Source organism: Phyllostomus discolor, chromosome 8, assembly GCF_004126475.2.
Source record: "Phyllostomus discolor isolate MPI-MPIP mPhyDis1 chromosome 8, mPhyDis1.pri.v3, whole genome shotgun sequence".
Lineage (NCBI taxonomy): Eukaryota > Metazoa > Chordata > Mammalia > Chiroptera > Phyllostomidae > Phyllostomus > Phyllostomus discolor.
In genome coordinates this window covers 92,843,578-92,855,808 of record NC_040910.2, presented here as the reverse complement: position 1 = coordinate 92,855,808, position 12,231 = coordinate 92,843,578, and the positions used below count along the sequence as shown (strand labels likewise).

The 12,231-nt window shown below is 35.5% G+C and overlaps 1 protein-coding gene across 2 annotated transcripts in view; it reads right to left on the bottom strand.

Moving 5' to 3' along the window:
• BRIP1 (BRCA1 interacting protein C-terminal helicase 1) overlaps window positions 1-12,231 on the bottom strand; it is a 112,729-nt gene that overhangs the window by 64,439 nt on the left and 36,059 nt on the right. For both annotated transcript variants that reach the window (XM_036033594.1, XM_036033595.1), the window contains 3 exons: window positions 10,249-10,470; window positions 7,791-7,990; window positions 4,013-4,145 (listed from right to left, as the gene is read on the bottom strand). In XM_036033594.1, coding sequence (XP_035889487.1) covers window positions 4,013-4,145; window positions 7,791-7,990; window positions 10,249-10,470 — 555 coding nt within the window. The remainder of the gene's footprint in view (window positions 1-4,012; window positions 4,146-7,790; window positions 7,991-10,248; window positions 10,471-12,231) is intronic.

Below are 12,231 nucleotides of genomic sequence, written 5' to 3'. Positions count from 1 at the left end.
AGGAAAGGCTGCTAAAACTAAACTCAATCACGACAATTCATTTAAAAAACACTGATAATTGTGAACACACTAAAATTAAAAAATCTTTTGAAAAATACACCATAAATAAACCACAGACACAAGAATATACACATTCATTGCAATAGCAACAAAAAATTAGTACTTAGAATATATAAAAGAAATAATGAGTGATATATACAAAGATATATTTACAAGGATGTTCAAATCAGAATTGTTCCTTATTCTGGGAAAACTGGAAACAACCTATATTTCAAATGCAAGATTAATCAAATAGTTTATACTAAATGCACTGACAAAAATGTTACACTGAAGCTAATATGCAAAATATTATTTTTCTTAGGAAAATACTCATAATTTATTATTAATGAGAAGAGGCTACAAGTAAAAATGTATCATATTGGAAATATATTTATGCTGAGCTAATATACGCACTGAAGAAAGCATAGGTGGACATAAATCCAAAATAATAATCATCTTTAAGATGAGTATTTTTTCTTTTGTACCATTCTGTATTTTCCAATTTTTTTCTTTGACATATATTCATACATTTTTAATTCAAGAATAATATATAGAGTGTCCTAATTTTGTATACACAGTCCACTAAACACACACACACACACACACACCCATGTAACTAACACTCATTCGGGATACAAAACGTTCCTTGATCCCAGATGGTTCCCCCTTACTCCTTCTCAGCCCAAACTGCTCCTTTCCTCTACACAGTGGTAACCAGTATTCTGATTTCTATTAGCCTAATTATGTTTCTCTGTTCTCGAAATTCATAAAAATGAAATCATACAATTTATACTATTTATTTATTGAGAGACGGGAAGGGAAGGAGAAAAAGAGGGAAGGAAACATGGATGTAAGAGAGAGACATCAATCGGTTGCCCCGACGGCAGACTGAACCTACAACCTAGGCATGTGCCCTGACGGGGCATGGAACTGGAGACCTTCTGCTTTGCAGAATGATGTCCAACCAACTGAGCCACACCAGTCAGGGTCAGTTTGTGCTCTTCTTGTCTGGTTCCTTTTATTCAACATTATGCCTGTAAGATTCACTCACAAGGTTGTGGCGGCAGTGGTTCATTTTTTAATTGCAATGTAGTAGTCTACTATATGAATATCCCACAATGAACTTATCTATTTTACTGTTGATATAAATAACCTTTAAAATGTACAATTTTTATGCAAAAAAAATCATAAAAAGATGTCACAATATTGCCCTGGCCAATGCGGCTCAGTGGCTGGAGCATTGTCCTGTAACCAAAGGTTTTTGGTTTGATTCCCAGTCAGGACACATTCCTAGGTTGCAGGTTCATTCCTGGTCCAGGCACAAGTACACACGACCTCCAGTCCAGATGTGATCCCTGGTCCCAGCATGGATCCCTAATCTGGGTGTGTACAAAGGCAACCAACCAGCGCTTCTCTTACACTGATGTTTTTCTCTCTCCCTCTCTCTCTCTCCCAAAAAAAGCAAATGTCTCTCTCCCTTTCTCTCTCTCTCTGTCTTTCTCTCTCTCCCTCTTTCTCTAAAAGAAAGCAAATGTCCTTAAGTGAGGATTTTAAAAAAAGATGTCACAATATGGAAAAACACTTATAATACTATATTGCATTTTTTAAATGCAGGGCAAAATTATAAGTAAAGTTTGATTAAAACATTTTTGAATACTCATATGCCCTAAATGCTAGCAGTAATCATGTTGTCAATAGTTGTTACTTTCTTGGGTTCAAAAACTTCTTTAAATCAATAAGGAAAACTACAAAACTCTAATTTAAAAAATCAAAGAAAATCTAAGTAAATGGAGAGATACTCCATGTTCATGGATAAAAAAATTTGGTACTATTCAGATGTCAGTTCTTCTCAGCTTGATCTATAGGTTCAGTACCATCCCAATCAAAATCCAAGCAAGTTCTTTTGTGGATACTGACAAACTGATCAAAGTTTATATAGAAAGACAGAAGACCCAGAAGAGCCAAAACAGTTATTGTAGAACAAAGTCAGGGGGCCGACACTCCCCAACTTCAAGACTTACTGTCAAGTACAGTAATTGAGACAGTGTGGTACTGGGGAAGGAGCAGACAGAAAGATCTATTCCTTGTTTCCGGGCTTCACAGAGAAAAGAACAGGGAGCCCAAAAACATATCCACATAAATACTGTCAACTGACCTTCAATAAAGGAGCAAAGGCAATGAAAGGGATCAAAATTAGTCTTTTCCACAAATGGTGCTGGAAGAACTGGACACCCATATGCAAAGAAATGAATCTAGACACAGACCTTACAGCCTTCACAAAAATTAACTCAAAATGGATTAGACTTAAATATAAAATGCAAAACTATGAAACTGCTAGAAGAAAAGACAGAAGAAAATCTAGGTGACTTTAGGTTTGGTGATGAGTTTTTAGATGCAATAACAAAATCATGATCCGAAGGAAAAAAAAACTGGTAAGTTGAACTTTACGAAAATGAAAAACTTATGCTCCATGAAGATATTAACAGAAATAAAAAGACAAGTCACAGGCTGGGAGAATATATTTGTAACACACATGTGAAGAAGGACATACACAAATATACAAAGAACTCTTAAAACTCAGCAAGAAAACAAACTACTCAATTGAAACATAGGCAAAAGATCAGAAAGAACAACAGGAACTTGCATTTGCTGCTCATGGGAATGTAAAATGGTACAGCCACTTTGGAAGACAGCAGCAGTTGCTTGCAAAGCTAAACTCAGTCTTACTGTACAATCCAGCAAACATGCTCCTGTTTATCCCAATGAGAAGTAAGCATGTCCACAAAAACAATGTACAAAAATGTTTACAGTAGCTTTATTCTTAACTGCCAAAACTTGGAAACCACTAATATGTCCTTTAGTAGTAGAATGGATAAACAATTGTGGTATAGACATACAACGCATATGGTTCAGCAAGAAAAAGAAACAAGCTATCAAGCCACAAAAAGACACGGAGGAACCTTAAATGCATACTGCTCAGTGAAAGAAGCCAGTCGGTAAAGACCACACACCATATGATTTCAAGTACATGACATTCTGGAAAAGGTAAAATATGAAGTCAGTATAACAACAAAAATCCGAGGTTGCCAGGGGGGTTCAGCGAGGGAAGTGAGACATAGTGAAGGAATGCGTAAGCGTAGCACAGAAGACTTTTAACACAGTGAAAAACTTCTGTATGATATTGTATTGGTAGATACATGACTATGTTTTTTAATCAAAACTCAGAACTGTACAACACAAAGTATAAACTATAGACTTTAGTTAACAGTAATGTAGCAATACTGGTTCAATTGTATCAATGCACCATACTACTGCATGATGTTAATGGGAGAAACAGTAACATCTGTGTTGGGGGTGGAGTTTGGGGAGGCTAGTGTATGAGTAATGTCCTTTCTGCTAAATTTTCCTGTAAACCTACAATGACCACTCTAAAATGTAAAGTCTTTTAATTTAAATAAATAAGTAACTAAGAACAAAAATGAAAACATCCTTTTTGGGGGGAAAAAAGCCTCTCTGAGAATATATGCCATGAACCTTCTATTCAGAAACATGTACAAAAGTACACAGTCATAAAATTTTACATAGAATTTCATAATGTTCACAGTATCCCATATCCCACTCGGGATCTCCATTCACCCAGGTTTACAACCTCTAAATTAAGGAAAACAAAATATAAATTTATCCTTTTTCCCCCAAATTTTTAACTTTTACAATTAACAAAATAAACTTACAACCTAAAAATAGGTTGTAAACCTATTTTTAGGTTGTGAGTTTATAACTTTCTTTTATCTTTGAATAAGCAATTAATTCCTTTAAGTATTATTTCCTTCAAAGTGAATAATGCTACTTTATCATCCATAATTTATGCCATCACACACAAGATTATAAAAATTTTAAAACGATTAAATTGTTACTTTTTTTACTCTAGATAAACTTACTAAATAAATTTCCACAGGTGGGAAAAAAATCTTACCTGCAAAATGGGAAAAGTAGCAGTGGTAATACCCATTTTATGTAAATCTAAGAGCATTTCACGTCCACTCCATATTTTACAGGATGATTCATAATCGCGTTCCACAAGATGTTCAGAGTTTGTTTCTAACCAACTGGAATAAAATAAAACAATTCCATCATCCAGTATTGTCCTATGTGCACCATTTTCATAGAACAGAGAATTGAGATACATTAAGTCTGTATTCCTTGAAGCTCTTAGGACACAAAAGTGGATTAAGACATATTTTTAAAAGCAGGCATATCTCAATTTGCAAAAAAAAAAAAAAAATTTACACAGCTAAAAAGCAAGCTTTTATCCAAAAAAGAAAAACATGCATGTCATTTCCCGGGTTATGTTTTGTGGATTCACACTGCTTTACTTGACTGTCTCTCCAGAAGAGAGCCGTGTCTTAGGGCTCATCCCAAATGCTAAAAGGAAATACAAAACAACCCAATAAAAATTACATTTAGCCCTGGCTGGTGTGACTCAGTGGATTGAGCACCAGCCTGCAAACCAAAGGGTTGCCAGTTTGATTCCCAGTCAGGGCACATGCCTGGGTTGCAGGCCAGGTCCCCAGTAGGGAGCAACAGGGGGCAACCACACATTGATGTTTCTCTCCCTCTCTTTCTCCTTCCCTTCCCCTCTCTCTAAAAATAAATAATCTTTTTTTAAAAATTAAATTTACATATTAATTAATATGTAATAAAATTACATATTAATACAAAAAAGATAATTACTAGAAAATATATATATTTATTAATATATCTATACATACATTCAAAAGGGCTTAAATGTCTATTATTATGCCAGACACTATACTAGGTCATAGAAATACAGCAGTAAATAAAATAGACAAGGCCCTTATTATCATGGATATTACATTCCACTAAAGGGAGGAAGAAATAAATTTAGAAGCAAATATATAAACAAGAAAATATCAGGTAGTAATAAGACATATATGAGGTTAATGTAATCTAATTGCTACTTTAATTTGAATATCAAGAAAGCTCTACCTAAAGTGACATTTATTTTAACAGTTGAAGGCAAAATGTACCAGTGTCCCAGGTTCGATTCCCAGCCAGGGTACATTCCTTGGTTGCAGGCCAGAACCCCCAGCAGCCGTACATTGATGTCTCTCTCTCTCTCTCTCCCTCTCTCTCTCTCTCCCTCCCTTCCCTCTCTAAAAAAAAATGAGTGAATAAAATCTTTAAAAAAAAAATGTACCCAGTCATGGGAAGATCAGAACAAACCATGCAAAGATCCTGAGGTGGTTAACAAATTATCCTCATTGAAGGGCCTGAGAGAAAGCCAATGCAGCTGCAGCACAATGGGCAAAAAGGAATAAAGGTGTAAACAATGTTCAAGTGATAAGCAAAAATCAGATCATATTAGGCCAGGATAAGAAATTTGAATTCTATTCAAAGTACAATGGGAAGGTTTTAAATGGAGAATTGTAAATAAGAGAGAGACCAACTATTTTAGTGTTAAAAGATGATTCCTGCCCTGGCTGGTGTAGCTCAGTGGATTCAGCGTGGGCTGCGAACCAAAGTGTTGCAGGTTCGATTCCCAGCCAGGGTACATGCCTGGGTTGCAGGCCACGGCCCCCAGCAACCGCACATTGATGTTTCTCTCTCTCTATCTCCCTCCCTTCCCTCTCTAAAAAAAAAAAAAAAAAAAAAAAAAAAAAAAAAAAAAAAAAAAGAATAAAATCTTTAAAAAAAAGACCAAGAGATATTAAAAAAAAAAAAAAAGATGATTCCTGCTTCAAAGTCAGAATGGGTTACAGGAGAAAGGCAAGAGTGAAAGCAGAGACCTTTCACTCTTAGGAGGCTGTTACAGTGTTCTAGTTGGGAAATGATTGTGGGGTGGTAGATATGAAACTGAAGGATTTCAGATATATTGTGCAAGTGGCATTTACAAAACTTACTGATAAATTGAATGGGATGAGGCAATAATCAAGAATAATGCTTAGCCCTGGCTGGCGTAGCTCAGTGGATGGAGCGCGGGCTGGGAACCAAAGTGTCCCAGGTTTGATTCCCAGTCAGGGTACATGCCTGGGTTGCAGGCCATAACCCCCAGAAACTGCACATTGATGTTTCTCTTTCTTTCTCTATCTCTCTAAAAATAAATAAATAAAATCTTTAAAAAAAAAACAAGAATGCTTAATTTTTTTATTTGAGGAACTGGTTAGTACTGTTTGCTTAAACAAGAAAGACAGGAAGAGTAGGTAGTGGAAAGGAATAAGCTTTTGTTTTGGAAAGCTGAAATTCGATAACCAAATGAAGATATAAAGTAGAGTTGGATATATGAAAATAGTATTCCAGGGAGAGTTGGGGCTAGCCACAAGTTCAGGCCTCAGCAGTACTGCCACAGTATGTGTAATTCAGGGAAAGTGCATGGCTAGGAATGAAATGAGGTCCTAGGACAAGTCCTGAAGCACATCAATATTTAGACAGCAAATAAAATAAGAGCTACCAAAAAAATGAGAAAGAATAAGTTGTGAGGAGGAGGAAAACCAGGAGATGTCATAGAAGCTGTCTACAAAAACATTCCTGTATGTCTCCTCTACTCTTACTACTTCATTTCCGACACCTCTGGTCACTAAATGTGGGGTTTTTCTCCTTACACCAAGCAATTCGAGACACCAGCTGGGTGTCTTATACAGGCATGTGTCACTTAGTGACAGGGATACATTCTGAGAAATGTGTCCATAGGTCATTTTGTCACTGTGCAGAAGGAAACTTCCAGAGGTGAGGGGTATGTTTATGGCATAGATTGTGGTGACAGTTTCATGGACGTATACTTATCTACAAACTCATCAAGGTGTATACATTAAATATTTACAGCACTGTGTATGTCAATTATACCAAAACATAATGGTTTTAAAAAACTTAAAATGTATTTTTATGTTTAAAATGGGGACGACAAAAATGTATATATAGTATGCCATCATTTGGATAAAAAAGAAGGGACAAGAGCAAGTATCTCCCCTGATCCATAGATGCATAAACATGCACTGAATGGTAAACTTGTGTAGGAGGACAAGAACTACGCATATGGAGGATGGGGTGAGAAGGTTGTTATAATATAAATCTGTGTATACCTTTTCTATTCAAACAGGTGACTGTATAACTTTCAAATTTTTTGAAAAGTATACTGTAAAGGGAAAAAAAATGCTGCAGTACATGAAATGGGATTTAGAGTCGGGGATGGTTTTTTCTAAGATAAACAGATAAAAAAACCTAATGTCTAATGAAAGAGAAATTATTCAATGTAAATTTTATTTTATCATTGTTTTTTATGGATTGTAAATTTTAATAAAATTCCTACTAAATATATGATTTTACAGTATTAAAATCTTGATTAACTGAAACTCATTAAACCAAAATCCTACTCAAACTGGAGGATAAAGAGAGTAATTAAAGCCATGATCCAGAACTTTAAAATGTTAAATGAAACCATTAGTTTATGTTCAGCCCAGAGTCTTATACATAGCCTATGGGGGTGTTCAAGTATCTATCCTGGTAAATTAGGATTAAGATTCACAATGATCAATTTAAAGGATTGATTCTTCCCATTATATTCTTTTGAATAAGACAAAAGTTTGGATTAGCCAATTTTTAAAAGTTTAACTGTCAAGGAACAATCCATATCCAAAGTGCCTGGTCAGTTTACTAACTGCAAATACTCTGGCCTAACAGAACATGTTCTTAACTCAAAGGCAGCACAAATGACACGGACAGACAAAGGTTCTCACTTAATGAGGCTGCAGCACACAGCCTGCAGGGGCGCATGGTCTTTCCTCCTTATGTTACTGTTGACCATACTATCCAGTTCGTCTCGCGCAAACCGCAGCTGAACTTCCGTTATGCTGTAGCTCGCTGACTCCCGGGCACAGTCCTCAATGTTATGAGCTTCATCTAAAATGACAACCTGTTCCTTCAGATTGATATCCATCTATAAGATTTAAAAAAATTTCCTGTAAAACTTTCAGAAAAAATGGATTTAACAGCAGTAAGGCATGACATTTCATTTTTAAAAAATCACACTATAGGCCAATATTGCAAGTGCAATTACATAAGCAACTGATCCTAGGTCTTAAAACTTCTAAAGTACTAAAGCCAACCAAACAATCACCTCAACATTAGAGTTTGCCACGTTTCATTATCAAAATACTTTGCAAACTTATTACGACAAAAATAATGTGTTAAGTGAAACAGGATCAAAGTACAGCTGGCTACACAAAGGAGTATACAAATCCCACTATAAAGGAGTCTCCAACATCATTTAAAAAGCAGAATAAAAAAACCTTTAAAACTAAAGCAACACTACAAATTTCAAAAGACTCTCAAAATATTATTGTAATATGATATATATCTTTTGTTTAGTCTGTCCTGCAACATTTCATTCTGACAAGCACTCTTCCCCAGCCCCCACGTGATGTTGGCAGGACTGTTAATCTATTCATCAAGGACATCTCCACTCTGACAATAGGGCAGGCTCAGAGGCCAGGCGTGTCAATTAAATCAAGTATCCCATCCCTCCTCGGTCACAGCAACTGGTTCAAGAATGGATATGAGATCTAAACTAGGACAATCTGGAGATCAAGCACTTTTTTCCAGGTTAGCTAGCTGCCTATCTTTACCTTTGTTCCCATCGGAATGAACTTGCCTTGAGCTAAAGCCATCACAAGGCTGAGTTAGTAGTTTTTCTTAAGCTCTACTGAAGCTGAGTTTATGACACTTGCAATTGGGAGAGTCCTGACTTAAGAAATGTTGCAAAGCAACTGTCAATGAGTTACTCTGAGGAAATAATACCACATGGAGGGTTGAAGATGACCAAAGATGACCACGCAAGAGCTGGGAATACACCAGAGTTTAAAGAGAAACAGGATTTAGATTGGATAGACAAAGAGAGAGGAGGGCATTTCAACACAGCTGCCATCAAAACCAGAGATAGAGGAAAGAACCAGGAACCCTCAGCGGACTCTGACGTAATGTGTGAGGGGTTCCAGTACGGGTTTTGCAACAGAGAAGGCTGAAAGGGTAGATTCAGGTGAGACTATTGAGCAACCTGAAGTAAGCTTAAGAAATATAGACTTTCCCCCATGAGCAAAGGGCAGTAAGAGATTTTTATGCAAAGGAAAAATTAATAAAAGTAATTTTAGAAGACTGATCTGTCATTGATCTGCAATCACTCAAGAAAGAGACCTTAGATCTCTTAAGACCTTAATAGATATTAATTATCTATCTAATTAATAGATAATTAATATCTATTAATTTCAAGCTTAAGAAGATAGCTAATGAAAGTTTTGCAGTCAGATCTAAAGAGAGAAATAACAATTCAATACAGCAAGTTACTCACTTTTTTTGGTCTTATACTGTAACAACTAGATGTTTCTAAGAAAAACCAGGCAAATATACACAAATGCTGTATACAAAGTTCACTTTTCAAAAGCTCAGAAAGCATAATTTGCAGTCTGCATATTCTCCCAAAATAACTTCTTCAAAACAGATTCTTCAGATAAATGTTTTAAAATAACTCTTTCTGCTCTGGATGGTGTTCCTCAGTGGGTTGAGTGTCGGCACACGTCTGGGTTTCGGGCCAGGTCCCCAGCAGGGGGCGTGTGAGAGGCAACTGCACATTGATACTTCTCTCTTTCTCTCTTCCCCTCTCTTTAAAAATAGGCAACTAAAATGTTTTAAAAAATAAAATAATTCTTTCTGACTATCCATAAGTGGGAAGAGTGACAGCTACAAATAGGTCTCAGCTGGGGGCAATCTTGCCTCCCCAGGTATATTTGGCAAAGTCTGGAGACATTTTTGATTGTTACAACGTGAAGGTGCTGGTGGCCTCTAGTGGATTAGGATGTTGTTACTACAAATGCACAAGATAACCCATCACAACAAAGAATTATCCAGCCCAAAATGTCATCACTATCAAGGTTATGAAAAACCCTCCTATAATCCTACTTCACTACTGGTCCTTAAAAGTACAATAGTTATTACTTTGGGAATTAAAGTGACAAGGTCTAAAATTCAGTTTTTATTATACCTTAGAATGATTTCAATATTCTAGTCTGTTTATACACTTACATAAATTAACTATAAAACAAAAAATAAAGTAAAAGACATTAAAACATCTAAAAGCTTTTACATTCACCCTTATATCCCAATAAGTAGAAAAAAAGTTCTAATTTTTACATATCTACTCACACTTTCCCTTATTTGTGCATCTAGAAGATAGTTGTAGGGACAAAATACTATATCAGCATCTTCCATTAGTTCTCGCGCTGTGTAGTACGGACATGCCTTTAGTTTTTTGCCCAAGCTGACGAGTTCTTCGATATCCCAGGCCTTGCACATCCCCTGCAGGGTCTGGAATGTCTGCTGACTGCTAATTTTATGAACACCATGATAAAAATGGCAGGATTTTCCCTAAAAACAAATATGCACAATTGAAATGTGAATCCATACTGGAAAAGAAGAAATAAAACAAGTTTATCTCAGAACTTCAGGAACATTAATGCCAGAAAGCAAAGATTTTATAGAGGAGACAAATTATACCATACCTACAATCCCAACCTTTTAAAAGACACTATATTAGTTGACTCAATAGAGCTCCAGAACAGTATAGCTCCAGATACCCCAAATTAATTTGAGAAATATATTTTTAAGATTATGTTTGTTGTGGCTTTGTTCTGATCAAAGTGATATTAGGCAAAAATATTTCTGTAAGGATACACAAGAGCAATGGTATCACTAGTTGCTTTCAAAGATGAAATTCCTAGTGACTTAGGGACAGGAGTGGGAGAGGTTTTTCTCAACAGACACTTTTGTACCTTTTAAGTTGAGACATGAAACAATATTAATCAAATCTAAATATGTAGAAAGAAAGAAAGAAAGAAAGAAAGAAAGAAGAGAGGGAGAGGAGAAATGAAGGAGCTAGAGAGGAAGGAATGTCCCAAGGGAATAAAGAATGTTCACTCCAAATATTTGGAAAGTACATAAGATTATCAAGGGAAAAAAAACCTACATTATAATTCTATCACAAAAAATGTATTATTAACATTTTGATATGTTTCATTTCATATATCTTCTACAGGTATATAGTACATATGTACTGGTGTCTTTACAATGTAACCTAATATTAAAATAATGAGAATGAAAAAATTCTCCCCAGGCATTGAGGATTATTAATAATCCAGTCATAATAATCACTTCTCACAAAATTAGGATCTCTTTTTTTCTCTCTGCCTGTTTTAGTAAAACTCCTATAAGAAATATTTTCTCATATCACTAAGGATTTTTTCATTGTTGCCCACATCTGTACACTGAATTGATGGGCCACAGCTAATGAACCCATTTTATTATTATTGAGCATTTAAGACTGTTACTAATTTTTGCTTTATAAATAGTGCTGCAATGAGCATTTGTGTACCCACTTCTAAATATTTTCTTGTTATACATTTAGTATGGAGGTAGGTGCCTTCAGAGACTGTGATTAAAAACTGTTAAATTTCATCTTAACGAAAACAGATATTCTTCTATATCTAAAATAATTTTTCTAGAACTATTTCTGGGCTAGTTGATTTTTTTTCTTAACTGAAACAAAATTAACTTTTAAGAGAATAAATCCATTGCTTTTCCAGCATAAGAGAACCTTAGAAAGAGAAACAGTGAACAAAAACACATGTGCCTTTGGATCAAGCCAAAAAATCAGAAAGTTTACACTTCAAGGGCACTTAGAATGACACTCCTGTGCAGACTGATAGCAAAACCAGAAAAGCTCATCGTTTTAGCAGTGTAACACAACCCTGAGCGGACTCTGTCAACTGAAGTGTTATCACACTTTAAACTCTTTTTCACTCAAACTGGCAGTTATCTATTTATCATTTCTCTTTGGTAATTCAGCCACGGTAAAGACAGACACCTATGGTGACTATGTAATTGGCCCTCATTACAATACCAAATTACCTCGAGGGCTGGGAACTAGAAAAAGAATGTTCGTGTATGCCTAGGAGCTAAGCATTCTGAGGCAGAACTAGGTCAAAACAAACAGCTTACAAGCAGGTATCTCCAATTATGTATATTGCTAATGTTCAAAAACAAAAGACTTGTTTACTTTAAAACAGAAAGTAAATGCCAATGAAAAATTCTGACCATGCAAGTCTATGAGATTACTTTTTATTTTTCCAT